General features: G+C 38.6%; 1 protein-coding gene across 2 annotated transcripts in view; it reads left to right on the top strand.

The window, feature by feature from the left end:
* TSHZ3 (teashirt zinc finger homeobox 3) overlaps window positions 1-17,934 on the top strand; it is a 69,110-nt gene extending 51,176 nt beyond the window's left edge. Inside the window, exons 1-2 of one of the 2 annotated variants that reach the window (XM_039503967.1) lie at window positions 10,758-10,784; window positions 13,221-17,934. In XM_039503967.1, the coding sequence (XP_039359901.1) occupies window positions 13,268-16,420 (3,153 nt within the window). In that variant the 5' untranslated portion in view covers window positions 10,758-10,784; window positions 13,221-13,267 and the 3' untranslated portion in view covers window positions 16,421-17,934. Of the gene's footprint in view, window positions 1-10,757; window positions 10,785-13,220 lie in introns of those variants that run through there. The other variant, XM_039503966.1, reaches the window with a different exon arrangement.
* Window positions 17,935-18,153: the final 219 nt, after the last annotated feature.

Below are 18,153 nucleotides of genomic sequence, written 5' to 3'. Positions count from 1 at the left end.
GATTTTTTTTCTTCTACACATTTTAAAATGTGTGTGTATATATCTTGGATGTATGTCATATATCCCATCGCTTTAGATCCCAAAGCACTTTACAAACTAGAGTCCTAACCCCACAAGGATTTACATATGCTCTTCAGTTTACAGAGCGAGAGCAGTCCCATTGAGTTTCTTAGCCCTGATCCAAGGCGCCCAGGGCCGCTTCCACTGAAGTCAATAAGAGCTTTGCCACTGACTTTGAAGGGGAAAGTGGATGAGATCAGGCCTTGTATGTATAGGAATCACTAAGTCATGTAGCTGGGGTGGAGCTTGGCAGCTGTTTAACTATGCTTAGTAATGAGTGCTTAGCACTTTAAGGATAACATTTTAAGCATACAAGTATTTAGAACAAGCAGTAAACAGGAAGTTGTGTGTGTGTTTGTGTGTACTTAGATTGTAAGCACTTTGGGGAGGAGACTCTCTTCCTGTTTTGTGTTTGTACAGTGCCTGGCATAGTGGGGGCGTGGTCCGTGACTAAGGTTCCTAGGTATTACTGCAGTACAAATAATAATAATGTATGTATGTATGTATAATGGGATAGATTCTTTCCTGCATCCAGGAGCCCTTGCCATGAGCAGGAGGAGGGGTCAAGGAGCTGGCCTCGTTCTGTGGGCTGGTCTTCATCAGCCCCCGTGTGACTTTAGATACCATGTGCCAACTTATAATTAGTGGAGTAGAGTCACCTTCCTCCAATATGCTCCCTACACTGAGTGGGGGTGGTTGACACAGGTGCTGGCTCCCCCAGCTTTATGCCAGATTCTTAGATGGCATAAAGTGAGAATGTACTCAGTGGATGTATGTGTGTGTGTGTATGATGGTATATGCACAACAAAGGCTAAAGTACTACATGTGTGTGACTGGTTTTAAGTGCATATTTTATGCTTGCAAAATTAAAAAATGGCTTTAGCTTAAAAAAAACATATGGCTTATAATGCCATTTACTTGCACTAGGATTGAATCTGGCCCTGACTGCCATGTGGATTCAGTATTACATCACCATTATAAACATGGATAAACTGAGCTGCAGAGAGGTTAAATAATTTTCCCACAACAAATTAGTGGAAGAATTAAAAGTAGAACCCAGGCATCTTGACTCCTCCACCCCACTCTAAACACTAGACCATAATAAGTTCCTTTTCAAAGGTAGCTTTCTGACTTTTACTATGTATACTCAACAGTTTACACATTTCTAACAGGTGTATTTCTGCTTTTTTGACTAGTTCAGGGAAAGGCAACCTATGGCACACGTGCCAAAGGCAGCACGTGAGCTGATTTTCAGTGGCGCTCACACTGCCCGGGTCCTGGCCACCGGTCCGGGGGGGCTTTGCATTTTAATTTAATTTTAAATGAAGCTTCTTAAACATTTAAAAAACCTTATTTACTTTACATACAACAATAGTTTAGTTATACATTATAGACTTAGAGAAAGAGACCTTCTAAAAACGTTAAAATGTATTACTGGCACGCGAGACCTTAAAGTAGAGTGAATAAATGAAGACTCGGCACAGCACTTCTGAAAGGTTGCCGACTCCTGGACTAGTTATTCCTGATGAAGTAGAGAAAGGCCATCCAGGGGGACAGTACAATGCAAGTGTGCTGTTTAAACAAAGTTATCTTTCATTTATTTCATGTTGAGGGAGGGGTGGAGGTGGGGGAGATTCAGGGTGGACATAACTAAAATGAGTTTCTGCTAGAGCTGAAAACAATTGACAACTGATGTGACTCTTCATAAAGCAACTGAATTGCAGGTTGCAATCAAAGATTTAGTATAAACATGTGTACCTGATATCTCTCTTCACAGTAGTGTGCAGTCACATGAGCAATGGGTAAGACTAAAAGAACTGCCACACAAAGACCAATGGTTCTTTTACACTTAGGTTAAGACTCCAACAAGACTGTTACTTGAAAATAGGCTTCATTGGGTGTACACACTAAAATATTATTTACATCCATCATACATAAGTTTTTAAATAATATCATTAAAATGTTCTTTAGCTATAATTGTATGAGATGGATGCACCTGCCTGATGTAGATATTACACCGTTATTGCTGTTGTACTGTAAAAGGCCTTTTTTAAAGATTCCTAATGGTAATGAAAATATTCTGATATAGCATTAAGGATTTTGCTACTGAAGTGTGTTTAATGTAAATATGCTGTCAGATACCCTTCAAGTAATTGACAAGAGCAGATGATTAGCAGTGTTCTCAATAGTGTTTTTGCATAATCTTACATTTTGACAGAACTCTTCAGCGGCTTGTTATTGTCAGCGCTCTGCAATCAGTATTACTTTTTCCTTGACAACATTTACTTTGTCATTATAAATCTTGTAAGTGGTCATTTAACTTGTTCAGTATGCATGTAAGAGTATCATTACTAACACAGTTTCTTAACAGGAAGACATTTTTCCAAATATCGTGAAAGTAAACTTTAAAAAACTCTGAATGAAGTAGGTTGACTGCTATTTCTCTGAAATACTCACCTGTATCAGTGGTAGTCTTATTTATTATATGTTTCAGTGATTATTTTGTTCAATAAGAAGGAGATTACATTCTCATGTTGCCTGTCAAATTCATCTTGGTGGTTTTGGGCTTTTTGTCAGTGTTTTCATTCTTTATTGTTATTGTTTTAGTTATCATTTACATCTAACTGGCCAAAATTAAGCAGTTGTTATCCATAAGCATTCATAATTACTTACAGTATGTAACATTAATAGCCAATATAATAAACCATCACCTTTATTGAAGCATCTCTTGTTTCTACAGCAGTTCTTTAATCTGTCTCAATAGATTTCTAGTGTACAGCTCATATAGATTTGGTCAGTGACAAGGGTTAGAGTAGTCTTGTAGAACATTTACTTGTAGCTGTGAAAAGCCCACATTCATCAGAGGATTAGGTCGATCAGATTGTACCAGGATCAATGGAAGGCCTGTGTGATCCCTCTTAGGCTGTAATGTGTTCACCTTCTTTGGAGAGAATTCACATACACACACATTTCTCTGTCTTAAAGCCATTTATCTCAGAATGTCAAATTGCAATAATTAACCATTATTGATCTTAAATTCAATTAACTTCATTAACACAGGTCATGATGAGGGTGCTTGTAAGGGAAAGGCACTTGACAAGTGTCTTTTCTTATGTGACATTGAATGTTCACAGTTGTGGCTATAAACTACCATAGGAACATCTTTTAAAAATGACAAGAGTTTGGTTGGTGACTAAGAGGAGATGTTTTAATCCCCTCTCCCCTCACTATTTAGATTTCAGGTTTTCCATTGTATTCCCTTTTCAGGAATCCGTGAACCTTGTACTTCCAGCTTGTGATTTTAGTGGGGTATTTAGTGAACTGCCCAACAGTGCAGTTCATTAGCTAATGCAGGACAGAGACCCATTTCCAAAATAGTATGATTAGCAGATGAATGAAATGAATATTCAGTGTCTCTCTCTGTTGTACAATACAAAACAAAATGGAAACATCTTGTACAGGGAAATCCTGAAGTCTTTACTCAGTTCTTAGTCCTAACTCAGGCAAAACTCTCTTATTGTAGCCGTTAGGAGTCCCTAAGTAGGGCTGAATAGAAACTGCGTAAGGACACCAGGTGTTGACCCATAACAAAGTCTTTTCATGGAGTAACTTCATTGGAAGTGGAGATTCACAAAGCTGAAATGCAATTTGCACAGTGCAGTGCATTGAAACAGTTTGGGAATTTCATTGTATTTCACTGTTCACATATTGCACAGAGTTCATTATAAGCAGGAGGTGCACCTAAAACTGCTATTGAAGCCACTGTATAAGCGACTTCAATTGGAATTTAAGGTTCACCAGGAATTAAAGATTAGGCTTGAAGGCCTTTTAACGTAAGGAAAGAATTAGCCAATGCATTTTGAACGTCTTGAACTGCTATGATCATTTAAAAAATACTCTATTAGAATGATTTCTACACTCCAATTGAAATAATTTTTAAGGTAAAATCATTATTGTACACCTGAATTTTAAAATGTAGCATGAAGGTTTTGCTACACATCCAGAGATCCATGTTTATTTTTCATCTTGCTAATACTAACACAGAGCCACTGTTCAGGTCATTAAAAAGGTTGCAAGATAAGTACAAATTAAAAGCAACCAGGAACACGGGAAGATTACAGAGAGTAAAGATGTAATATTTTTTCCTAACATTCTCAGAAATTCTAAGTAATAATTAGAAGAATAGAATCAGATAAATTTGGGGAGAGGGGATACCATTCATGAACAGATTTCTGAGACAATTAAATGGTCATTTTGTCACTGCATTTGCTATTTCCACTCCACTATACAAAACATTTGCAGAGAAGAGGCAGGGCAGAAGCAGAATGGTTTGATTACGGCATTTGATCATATGAAGAAACTAAAGTTCCCTTGCAACATCTGTTTGCTTAGTGAAGGATTATAATAATTAAGAACTATTAGAGCCATATTGAGAACTTTTATGTTCATGACTATTTATCCTGGAGTTGGCTGTGAATCTTGTATTAGTTTGTCAAATGCCCTATATACCTCCCAATGATTAAAAAACGCTACCCAAATGTTGATATCAAGCCAGGAGTTGTGGCATTGTTTTTGTTTGTTTTTGTTTTTAGAATCCATTCATTAAAGGGTTTAGTGCATGTAACCTTGTGCTGATAACAACCTTTTCCAAATAGATTTGTGTTTCCTGAGGATTTGATGGAATAATTTTGCCAACAAAAAGAAATTGATAATTTTGAGGTCAGAAAACCACCACGTAAAGTGTGTCAGTAGCTAAATATATGGTCCAAATCCAAACTATGGTTAAGGCTACAATACTGTCTCTCTGTCTCTCCCTGCGGACACATGACTCTCATTGTATTATACACCTGCATAGAGTGGAGAATTCGACACAGTTCTGTACGTTGCAGCCAAGGAACCTGCCCTGGAAACCAGCAGGAACTGGAGTTATGTCTTGCTTAGAACTGGTCACATTATTCATAGTGAGTAATTCATACAAGAAATTTAACTTTAGCTGAAATAGCTGCAAATAGACTAATTTTACTAGTTTATTTGTTAATTGGAATTGTTGCATTCACTTCAGCAATTAATGATTTACCATTTGTAATTGACTGCTTTGCTTAGTATTGTTCCTACTTTCTGGTTGGCTGACTGATACTTGAAATATTATAAGCGGGAGGAGTACAGATATTGAATACCATATTCACCTGTGAATAGCTCTGTTCTTTGGCAAATAGGTGTATTTTTACAGAGAACAACCATTCTCCAATAATTTGTGTGCACTGAGCTAGGTGGGTGGGTGAACTGTTTGCCTTCACATGTATGAGACGTGAACAAAAAAGGACATGAATGTGGTCAAAGCAAACAGCAATTCAGAACCTGAATGAATGGTCACAAGCACTATTTTTCTGGTTGCCTTGCTCTTACTGTGATGCTGCTCATAAAGGACAAGGTTGTGCTTGGCTATTACATGCATGCAGTGAGGGGAGGAGGTAAGAAGCCTTTGCACAGATTGCAGAACGGCCAGAAAAAATTCCAGTCCCTGAGTTCACAGGACCACAGGGACTGGCTCAGCATGTGTAGTGGCTCAAAGGGGGCAAGGAGGAGGCAGGGTCCTAGCTCTATCCCCCAACAGTGTATGGCAATGGGCATACGTGGTGTTTGCTCCTTGGAGCTGCATGAAGCAAAATGCCTCCTGGAGCTCCCTCTAAGGCAGTGTGGCTTTACACTGCTCCTAATGTAAATGGCACAGTGCAGGTCTTGCTGCTGTCAAATAATAGTTTGCTCCAGAGATTTGTGATCACAGATTCTGGGCTTTGCGCAATGGACACAATTGTGGGCATTTCACTGGGGAATTCAATCCTTAATTATTTTTAAAGATTAAAAGTGTCAATTATTTCTAGTTTTGCGCACATGCAGAGGAAGTTTAGGAACAGAAACTAGAACTCCAGATTCCTGGTTCTGTTCTACTTATGTGTTTTGCCTGTATCCCTTCATTATAGAAACTAACTTAACAGGTGATTTAAGAATTCTAGGTTCCTTTCCTAGAGTTTCTATGTGACCTTAAGCAAGTAGCTTAACTCTCTGTGCTTTCATTTACCCTTTCTACAAAATGGGGATAATAGCACTTACCTATACTACAGGGGTGCTGAGAGGAATAGTACATTAATGCACGTTAAAGCTGTTGAGCTCCTTGAATGGAGGGCCTGACTAGAAAGGCCAAGATGTTATAAAAATTCATCTGCTATAATAACTTCAGTTTTTCAGGTGTGTGTTAAATGTGTTTATTACTACTTGCCCTGGGGAAATACATTGTGACTAAGGGAATAATATAAACGAGAGATATGAAGAATCATCTTTGACTTATCAAACTTTTAAGCAGTAGTTGGTTTCAGACAGGAGAATGCCTTCCTTATCTGAATAAGTAGCCTGAGTAAGTGCCTTCTGACGACTTAGTCTCATTTGTGGGCTATGCTTGTTCCAAACTGCATAACATGGAGACGAGATATGTGAGATTTTTCAGACAGAAGTTTACTGAACCTGAGTAATTTGAATGGGAGATTTGGGTTCTGCTGCTCTTTCATTTGAACTACACCTAAAAGCAAGGAAGCATGGGATTCAAGTGACATGAGAATAAGGTGCTTAGTGTAGATTTCCTTCACTCTGTGTTCAGACTGGTCCACGTTTCAGTGTAGCAGAAACTGTTCTTGTTATCATCTGTTCCCTATGTATTCATGTCTATGTAATTCTCTTCTCTAAATGCTAACAGTTGATTTGCGCTCTCTGAAGTTGCTCCAAATGTAATACCAGTACAGGATGCTGGATTAGAGCAGCTGGCTAGCTTCCTGTGGCCTATTTCTGAGCTTTCTGTATCAGACAGCTGCAGTACTTTCAGCAAAGAACCAAATGCTAATACACTTCAAAGTTTCTGGCGCCTAATGATAGCCACCCATTACACTGGCATGTTGTCACATCCATCCCCACTCCGATCCCCAATAATTTAATACCACATTATTATTGGCATGAAGAAGCTGCAGATTTATTAACACACAAAATATCCAACTAAACAAGCATTAATCATGCACATTACATCAAATTAACATGTAGAAAATTAATATTCTTGACCTTGCCAGTGGGCAGAATAATAAATCTTGGAGTAGAATATTACTCCAGTGGAAGGTACCAACTACTCCAGCCAATGTGTGAGAGAAGCATGGATCTCTCCACCTGGAAATAACATTTCACTCCAGCTACAGACAGTCCCACCCCTAGGAAACAGAGCCTCTCTAAGCAGGAATAATAGCTAGATTGCCATGCCTCTTGTAAAGAAAGCATTGCCATTCGCCATTTATGTTGCCACTCTTGGGGGAGGGGGGGAAAAAAGGCAGTCCACCCCTAATTTCTATTAGATAGCAAGGCGCTTCTGAAACGTGCCGATTGACAACAACTTGGGGATCTTCTTTTTAATCCAAATAATTAGTACATTCTGGACAATGATGGTACAAGCCTTTGCACAGCATTCACCGCCACTAGGCTTCAGGTTGATTTTCAGTGGTGTATAGCTCATTCAGTGCTCCACCTCTATGCAGAGAATGCCAGTTCTGTTGGTTTTTCTGTGATGTTTGTATACATCTTCAAGGAACTGGACTGAGATACCGATTCATTTTCCCTATGTTTCAAAATTTCCATCGGACAGTAATCATTTTCATTCACTACCAGCCTGGGTTGGTTTTCATCCAGTGATCTACTCTAAAGGTGAAAAGTTCCATTCCAAACCCCGTGAGCTCTTCCCTCCTAAATCCCTCACTTTCTTAGTTATTTCATACAAAAATGTACAGGCAGACCAACAACAGGATATCCCTTGTCTGTTACTGATAGCAGTGAACACTCATTGTGTATGTCTGGTCTGTAATTTATGTGCTGTCTATTGAAAGAAAATAAAATTTTTCTATTGTTGTGCTCAACATTTTGTGCTGGAATCAGATCCCTGTCCAAAGAACCAGCCATATCAACTCAGACTGTGATCTCCTGAGATCTCAGACAATAAGCAACATCAGGCCTGGTCACGATCATTTCTGCTCCCAACCCCTTTCTTTTTGTCCTCCCTTTTTAATGGAAGAATTTAAACTGCTTCATATTTTTTAAAGGGCTTTGAAGCTTTTGCAAGGTGCACTGAAAATCAACTGAATGCTTGGGCCCTTCAAACAGATGGATTTTTATATCTTGTATAGATAAATATACATGCAGAGCAGATTCTGCTTCCCCTTTCTTCCTCTGCAGAACATGGTTCTGCTGCTCAGTGAGCAGGGGATGGAATGCCCTTTTACGGGCCCTGTGTACCATGTTACTCAGTGACTTCTATGCTGCCGCCCAACGGTTTTTAAGGTGGAGTGGAGGATATGCTAAGGTGTGAATCTGTCACAAAGCAGATTCCCTGGCTGAAAATGTGACACCGATGTATGGAAGCAACCTGAATTTCTGAGGCTGCAGTGATGGCGATGGAGCAGCTCCATAGCCAGCGAGGGGGATTTTGTTTATACTGGGCTTGGCACCAGGAATTACCCATAATAAGTACAAAGAGAATGTAATATTAGACATTATTATATGGCGTCTTTCAAGTGGAGAGGAGAATTGTGTAACTCATAAGTATTTGAGCAAAGTGAAACCCTCTTGAGTTGTGCTGTGGTCTTTCCAAACTAATTAAATTAGAGCTGTCCCTGTTTGAGTCATTTTGGGCAGGAGAGAGGCTGTGTTCACAGTGTGTGAAGAAACCTGGCATAAATGAGTGCAAATCCATTGGCTTCAGTGGAGTTGTGCTTGCTTACATCAGGGCTGAATTTGGCCCAGGGCGTCAGCAGAGCCATTACCAGTATAAACATTTTGATTTAGCCGCACAGTAGCCTCCCATATTTATAGAAATACGATGGACTGATATTAGTTCCCATTGCTTGCATGGTGTCCATGGTGTGTGTATGGAGCATGTCTGTGAGTATATCCATGTATGTATAGTATGTGCATGTATAGATTGTTTTGGGCAGTGATGTAGCACATGTTATTTCTGCTAGCGAAGAAATGATGCATAACTCAGTTATGAAGGTAATTCCCTCTTGTAGGAAATGAATTCCATTATATTACAGCTTACTGTTACGTATTTATATTAAATGTGTTAATTTCATTTTTACCTGGCAGTTTAGTTAATAATTATAACAAATGTTAATGAGGGAGCTGTCTGTTCTCGACTTCTCTCTACCTGTACCAAGGATAGGTTTCTTAACTCTTCTGATATCTTACTTTTCTGTACAAACCAGGGCCATTCCAGGAAAAGCGTTTTCCTGGTTTTGTCAAATGGTCTGTCACAATCATAGACACATTTGGGTTGCAAGTGACTTCAGCAGGGTCACCTAGCCTTGCAGGATGTAAAGTGAAAAGTTTTGTGTGGAGTTTGTTTGTTTGTGTGAAGGGGAAAAAAGCCAGAACAGAACAACATAATTGCTTTCATTTCAATTCTTACTAACTTACTTTGCCTTTAGAAGCACCTTTAAAGTCACCCCCCCAGACTGTGCTGTTGAGGTGTTTAAAGAACAGTCACACACACACCTCACTGTTTCAAACATTTACTTTACATATGAAAAATATTAAAATAGGAAAAAGGACAAAGAAAATAAACCCACACAAATAAACATGGGAATGGGCGACAGGGGATGGATCACTTGATGATTACCTGTTCTGTTCATTCCCTCTGGGGCTCCTGCCATTTGGCCACTGTCGGAGACAGGATACTGGGCTAGATGGACCTTTGGTCTGACCCCGCATGGCCGTTCTTAGGTTCTAACATTGTTGCGGCTTGCATTTAGTGGCCAGAGCGGATAGATGGAATAAATAGGTGACCAGCTCCGGGATGGCACCAGCTCCAGTTGGTTTGGATGAGGGTGGTTTACGTCTTGCTCCTTCTCATAGGTACCCTCATCCTCAGCACGAGGGAAGGGCATAGAGGTTCTTAGCACAGGTTAGTTCTCTAGTGGAGAGAGTTGTGGGTAGAACTAAGTGTCATCTTCCCTGTCACTTGTTTAACTGGATAACCTTACTGCACTGGACCCAAATAACTGCCTAGAGCTGAAGAGGGTGCAGTCCCCTTTTCCCCCATGTTGTTTTGGGATTAGTTCATTAAAGTTGCACCTTCATATGCTGAACCAATTCCTCCTCTCCATGCCTTATTTCCTGAATCAAAAACTCTGATGTCACAAACGCAGCTTCATGACTCCAGCTTGGGAAGGAGAAGGGCAGTTATTGAGGCGGTAGCTCCTAGTTAACAGGCAGATATGCTTGATAATGGGTAAAAAGGGCAAAGAAAGCACAAAAGGGAAATGGATTTAAATTTAAATGCGCTACATGCTGGAGAATTCCAGCTAACATAAAAGTTACTCTTCTAAAAGCGGTGAATGTGACAACACAAGTGGCTCGGACCAAGCAAAATTCCAAAGGTTTCAATAGCCTGAGAAACAGAAATGTAAGGAAAACCAGCACTAATCAGGGACTAGATTGTTCAAGCTTTGCTCACGCTGGTGAGCACCTATTCACACAAATAGTTTTAACGTCCAGGAACTACTCCTATGACTACTCACTGTTATGAGGGTGGGTGGCACTCTCTAGCCCTACATGAATAAAGGGAGAAAAAGCCAGGCACACTTATAGACCGCCTCTGTGTGCTGCCTCAGGATACAGGTGTGAAAAGGAGATCTTCCTAGGTCAGGTAGTGTGACAGTCACTTCTCTTTTCCTTTATGCCGTAAAGAGGGTGTGATTTCTGTTCGGTAAGGGAGGCACAGGGACAGGAGTTTTTATTTTAAACAAATATGAACAAAAACACACCTATTTTTACAAAGAAGATTCCACAGAAAAGGATTGTACTATTTCAGGCCACATTTGCTTTTACATCATATGGCCTGCAACATAATTTCTTTCTTCCTTTTCTTTTAAAATGCATGTTTCTTGGAGCTTTGGAATTGTTCTTCAGTTACTGATCATTGGTAGCCAATTATTCAGATATTGTCATTGTCTTAAAATTCTCACTTTCAGAGGGTGGTTTTCACCTTTTGGGTCTGCTGGGCTACCTGATTCCACTGGAATTGAGAAATACCCTGATGCAAATAACGAAAATAAGACAACTTGTGTTGCTCCATAAGAGGATGAAAGTGCTGAATGAATGACATTGTGCGATTGTAAACACTTTGGAGCTTGGACTGTTTCTCTGTCAGTGTTTATAATATATATAATATAAATATTTCCTAGTAATGATTAGAGAAGGCTTACAATCAACCTAAGTATTTCCAGATAGCATAAAATTACAGCAAAATAGATAGCAGTTACATTGTCTTTAGATTCAACTTACGTATTTTTAAATTTAAAAATACAATCTTGACATCTCTTCAGATACATTGCACATTTGATCTGCAACACCTATGCACAGTTGTGTGTTGCTCTGACTTCATATGTTTGTGCTTTCAACGGTTTAACTCAGAATACAAGGGCCAGATTATAACCTCACATGGTTTGAAGCAGTTTTGCTAAAATCATCCACGTGAGAAGGCACTAGTAAAAAAAATTTTATATTTCCCAACTGATTGCACCATACTCCTTTTGAAACTGGAAGTCCAACTTCAGTGTTACTTTAACAGTTATATTGTCATTAGTGCTTCACTTAAACACAACCACCCTGAAAAGAAGCATGAAAGATTTCTAATGATAGATACATGGTACAGTATATATCCATTATACTTTTCTCTTTTTTCCACTGCCCTGGATGAAACAGCTTCATTTGATCAATATAAGGTGTACACTCTTGCTTGAATAAACAGGCTGCATAGATTGTTGTATATGCTGAACTGTGCCATGCGTGGCCAGATGCCCTCACATTCCAGGTGTGTTGTGAAGCCAGATGCTTTCAGCCATCTGAAAACTATGGATACGTACTGCAATTGCGTTTTTTCTAAGCATATTATTATTTTGGTAATAGATATCTAGCAAGTTCTCCATGTATGGTTATATGGTTAGTTTAGTTCTTTTAAAAAAAACCCAAACTGTTATCTAATATGCATATATTTATATGTATTTTATCTTTTCACTTATCTTTAGACTAAAGCGTTCAGTAGAAATAGATTAGTTTGATCAATTACTGATCGTGCTCTTAATGTTTTGATAGAATTTTCCTTCCTAAAGGCATTACTTTTATGTGTAAAATACACATAGAGTGCCAGTATGAAAAACGAACATAAAACTAGTCAGTTCCTAACTATCCTATTCAGGAAGAGTGTATTAGATTTACATCACCAGTTGCATTACTTAAAAAAAAAGACAGAATCCCTGTTGGGTGCCCATGTAGCTTATGCTGAGTAAATATTGACAAAGTAGTCTAAAGAGCAAACACTTTGACATTTGTAAGGTCCAGTGGAAGGTCTTGTATATATTTATACAGCAAGAATGAGTACAGCATACCAATTTTCTTGAACTTGCTCCTGACATAATTCTGCATGGGCTTTCTTGTTGGGGAGAGAAGTGTGTTTAAATGTGAATGGGTCATTTGTTGCATCCATAATGAATATCTTGAATCACTGTTAGTCAGGTATTTCCGAATTTAGAGTCACCAGCTTTACCACAAAAAACAGAATAAAAAAAGAAATCTTGTTTTTTAATGTATTGTAATCAGCATACATTGTTTTTACTTTGTAGGAATTTTATTGATAATTTTGTCCTTTATATTTATTGAAAATTGAGTCTCAAAAATGTAATGAGTAAAAAATGCTTGCTTAATTTAAATTGTGAATCTGTCTGTTAAGAAATGCATTAGGGGTAGGAGAAGCATAAGACATATTAATTGACAGACAGGAGCTGCTGTCTCTGAGGTTGATACAAGTAATTTATTACTTTAGAAATGAATGCCACCTCCAGAATGTGCTTCATTAATTTCAAATTTAGTTTTAATTTCAAGCTGTTGCCCCTTGAGAAGAATAAGGTGGCAAATTATGTTTGAAGAGCAGATTTTTTTTCTTGCTCTGAAGAAACATTAAATTTTAACTGTTTAATTTTACAAATAAATGCAGTTCTTTAGCTGAAATATTTAAACAGCTGATGGAAAGTATGATCAACAGTCACTAACTCTTGTTGTTTTTGTTTTGTTCACAATAGCCTATGTTTCAGATGAACTGAAGGCTGCAGCACTCGTGGAGGAAGACATGGAACCTGATGAAAATGCAATTGATGGGGAACCTTCAGCAAAATATGTGTGCCCGGAAAAAGACTACAGTAAAAACTGCCAGAGCTACCAAAACTCTCCAGCTGCTGAATTTTCCAGCCATGAAATGGACAGTGAGTCACACATCAGTGAGACAAGTGACCGCATGGCAGATTTTGAAAGCAGCTCTATCAAAAACGAGGAGGAGAGCAAGGAAGTTGCAATACCACTTGAAGATTCTGCTGTATCTGATAGTTTAGAACAAATGAAAGCCGTATATAATAACTTCCTTTCCAATTCCTACTGGTCCAATCTCAATTTGAATCTCCACCAGCCGACTTCAGAAAAAAACAACGGTAGCAGCAGCAGTAGCAGCAGCAGCAGCAGCAGTTGTGGAAGTGGTAGCTTTGACTGGCATCAGACTGCTATGGCAAAGACACTGCAGCAAGTTTCTCAGAGCAGAATTCTTCCTGAACCAAGTCTTTTTAGCACAGTTCAGTTGTACAGACAAAGCAGTAAGCTTTATGGCTCTATATTTACTGGAGCCAGTAAATTCCGTTGTAAAGACTGTAGTGCTGCCTATGACACTTTAGTAGAATTAACAGTGCACATGAATGAAACAGGACATTATCGAGATGACAACCATGAAACTGATAACAATAACCCTAAAAGATGGTCCAAACCTCGTAAACGTTCTTTGCTTGAAATGGAAGGGAAAGAAGATGCCCAGAAAGTATTAAAGTGTATGTATTGTGGCCATTCATTTGAATCTCTTCAGGACTTGAGTGTTCATATGATCAAAACAAAACACTACCAAAAAGTGCCTCTGAAGGAACCTGTTACACCTGTAGCAGCAAAAATTATCCCAGCTACTAGAAAAAAAGCGTCACTGGAACTTGAACTTCCAAGTTCTCCAGATTCCACAGGTGGGACACCAAAAGCAACAATCTCGGACACCAATGACGCGCTACAAAAGAATGCAAATCCTTACATTACGCCAAATAATCGTTACGGTCACCAGAATGGTGCCAGCTATGCTTGGCATTTTGAGGCAAGGAAATCACAAATTCTCAAATGCATGGAGTGTGGAAGTTCCCATGATACTTTGCAAGAACTCACTGCCCACATGATGGTGACAGGACATTTTATAAAAGTCACCAACTCTGCCATGAAGAAAGGGAAGCCAATTATAGAAGCCCCCGTGACGCCAACAATAACAGCTCTACTAGATGAAAAAGTACAGTCTGTGCCACTCGCAGCCACCACTTTTACATCTCCCTCCAACACGCCTTCTAGTGTCTCCCCAAAATTGAATGTTGAAGTAAAAAAAGAAGTAGATAAAGAGAGAGGGATTGCTGATGATAAAATGAAAGAGAAAGAGAAGTCAAATGAAGATGAGGAAAAGTATGATATATCCTCAAAATATCATTATTTGACTGAAAATGACCTGGAAGAAAGCCCTAAAGGGGGGCTAGATATTTTAAAGTCTTTAGAAAACACAGTAACATCAGCTATAAACAAAGCCCAGAATGGTACACCAAGCTGGGGTGGCTACCCCAGTATTCATGCTGCCTACCAGCTACCTAATATGATGAAGCTGTCGTTGGGTTCATCAGGAAAAAGTACACCCTTAAAATCTATGTTTGGAAACAATGAAATAGTGTCGCCGACTAAAAACCAGCCCTTACTGTCGCCACCAAGCAGTCAAACCTCCCCTGTGCCAAAAACGAACTTTCATGCCATGGAAGAACTGGTAAAGAAAGTCACTGAGAAAGTGATTAAAGTTGAGGAAAAAATGAAAGAACCTGAAGGAAAACTGTCTCCAGTGAAACGCGCGACACCTTCGCCATGCAGCAGCGAAATCAGTGAACCCCTCAAAATGGATGCCTCCAACGATGGTGGTTTTAAAAGCCAACAGAACAGCCCAATTCCTCAGAGGGATAGTTGCAAGGATAGTCCAACTATAGAACCAGTGGAAAATGGTAAAGAGCCTGTAAAGTCAATTGCAAGTACATTAAGCAGCAGCACAGCTATTATTACAGATCATCCTCCTGAACAACCATTTGTAAATCCATTAAGTGCACTGCAGTCTGTCATGAATATTCATCTCGGAAAAGCAGCAAAGCCATCTTTGCCTGCTCTGGATCCAATGAGCATGCTTTTTAAAATGAGCAACAGTTTGGCAGAAAAAGCTGCAGTGGCCACCCCACCTTTGCAGTGCAAAAAAACAGACCACTTAGACCGTTATTTTTATCATGTCAACAATGACCAACCCATAGATTTGACGAAAGGCAAGAGTGACAAAAGCTGCTCTTTGGGTTCAGCGCTTTTGTCATCCACATCAACATCTTCTGCATCTTCTTCATCTACAGTGACAACAGCAAAGACATCTGCAGTCGTGTCATTCATGTCAAACTCGCCGCTACGCGAGAATGCCTTGTCAGATATATCTGATATGCTGAAGAACCTGACAGAAAGTCACACATCAAAATCTTCCACACCTTCCAGCATATCTGAGAAATCTGACATTGATGGTACCACAATAGAGGAACCAGAAGAGACTACACCAGCTCAGAAAAGGAAGGGACGTCAGTCTAACTGGAACCCTCAGCACTTGCTCATTCTGCAGGCCCAGTTTGCAGCCAGTTTACGACAGACATCAGAGGGAAAATACATTATGTCAGACTTGAGCCCTCAAGAAAGGATGCACATTTCAAGGTTTACGGGACTCTCAATGACCACAATTAGCCACTGGCTAGCCAATGTGAAATACCAGCTCCGAAGGACGGGAGGAACTAAGTTCCTTAAAAATTTGGACACTGGGCATCCAGTGTTCTTTTGTAATGACTGTGCTTCACAGATCAGAACTCCTTCAACTTATATCAGTCACCTTGAATCACATCTAGGTTTCAGGTTAAGAGACCTGTCCAAACTGTCTAATGAACAGATTAACAATCAGATAGCACAAACAAAGTCACCATCTGAAAAACTGGTGACATCATCCCCAGAGGAAGAAATTGGAACTTCCTATCAGTGTAAACTTTGTAACAGGACTTTTGCAAGCAAGCATGCTGTGAAACTTCATCTTAGTAAAACACATGGGAAGTCACCAGAGGATCATCTTCTGTATGTTTCGGAGTTAGAGAAGCAGTAGCATTTGGTTTTGATTAAAATAACTGTAATTTGCTTTGAGGAAACTGTCAAAGACGCCTTAAAGCTACTGTTTAGTTCTTGGCACATGTTCTTATTTTAACTCCAGAGAGTCACTCTGGCCTGAACTGTTTTGTATAATTGTACAGTGTTTAATAGAGGTGCATAATCAGCTGTTGTTACTGGTAAAATATGAAGGTTAAAATGCAGTGGTAAGTGTTTGGAACTTTGTGTAAATTGGATTTAGTTGCTGTGCATCCCTCTGATGCATCAAGCTGCATGCATTAACAGACAGTTTAATTAAGCATTTATAACTAATCCTGGTGCACTTTTTTCATGTGACCTAAGTGTGCTGGTATTTCTCACCCTATAATCTTTAGCCCTCTGAGTACTTTGAAACACCTTTGCTTTAATTTGGTAAAATGTATGGATATGTTTTTTTAAAACCCTTACCAGCTTAGTTCTAATTACTAATATGAACCTCCATTTATGCAGAGGTGTATCACACCTTGAAATTTAAAATATTATTTTCACATTGAAACATAGATGTATATATTGTATAGATTTCAAAATCTCTTATGGAAATGTAATTGTGATTAATGCCATGTTTTTCTTCAGCATTTTTAGCAATGACGGTTTTTGTACCTGATATACCTCAGGTATAAGCTACACCTATATATAGTGTATATTTCTTTTTTAGGTCTAGGGGTTTTTCTTTTAACATCCAAACATTGTAAATTATATGAAAGGTACCACAAATAGCATTTATAAAGTATTCAAAAACATTATTCTTAAAGCAAAGTATGATTGTTTTGTTTTGCTATACAGTACATCTATATTGATAGAGGTTCATGTTTAAATTATACATATTTATTAGTATCGTTATCATTTGTTTTTAAACCAGCTGAATAACAGAAGCCACGGACTGCATCCTTGGCATGCATTATAACTATTTTGCACAACATGACTTTTAAAGGTATTTATTAGTAAAAGAAAATTTAAATAAAATAAAAAATGAGAGAATTCAAAATAAACTCAGTGCTCAAAGGGTTAAATCTATTTGAAAAACTTGTACTGTATTTCCTAAACATTGATAAAGCCTTTAAAATGTTTGTACTGTAATATTTTGCTTAAAAGTTATGAGGCATTCTGTGATATAACCTTTTACTTATTTATAAGCGCTATTGGTTGTTATTTCATATTGTAGAATGCCTTTTTATTTCAATTGGTAACTTTCTGTTTTGTTCTGCCTAATTATTCTCCCAAGATTCCATACTGCAGCTTTATCTTTAGGCATATGAAAGGTAACCCGTGGTTACCAGCACACTAAGTGATTCTGTTCGTCTCCATTTTTGGCAGTTAATTTGCAGAAGTAACTGACAGCTGACACCATATGAGAATCTATGTATAAAATATTGGCATGTAAACAGCACAGACACTGTAATGCACTCTGTGCCCTGTTTTGTTGTTGACAATGAAGCACCATTATATGACTCTTCATATAACCTTTTTTTCTACAGCAGCATTAAAATTGTCTTTTTGCTATAATTTTGTGTTGCATTCACAATTATGTCTGAAATGTGCTACGACTAACGAGCACATTAAAATTAAATTGTATGCTATCTGTTTATGACTGAAGCTTGAGTAGGTTTCTTCATCTGCCAGGTGCTGGCAGTCAAAAGCTGCACATAAATCACTGGAGTTTTAGTGAACTTTAGCATTTAAAGAGCAGGGTAG

This window comes from Mauremys reevesii, linkage group 16, assembly GCF_016161935.1.
Source record: "Mauremys reevesii isolate NIE-2019 linkage group 16, ASM1616193v1, whole genome shotgun sequence".
NCBI classification, from domain to species: domain Eukaryota; kingdom Metazoa; phylum Chordata; order Testudines; family Geoemydidae; genus Mauremys; species Mauremys reevesii.
This window is presented reverse-complemented; position numbering and strand designations above follow the sequence as displayed.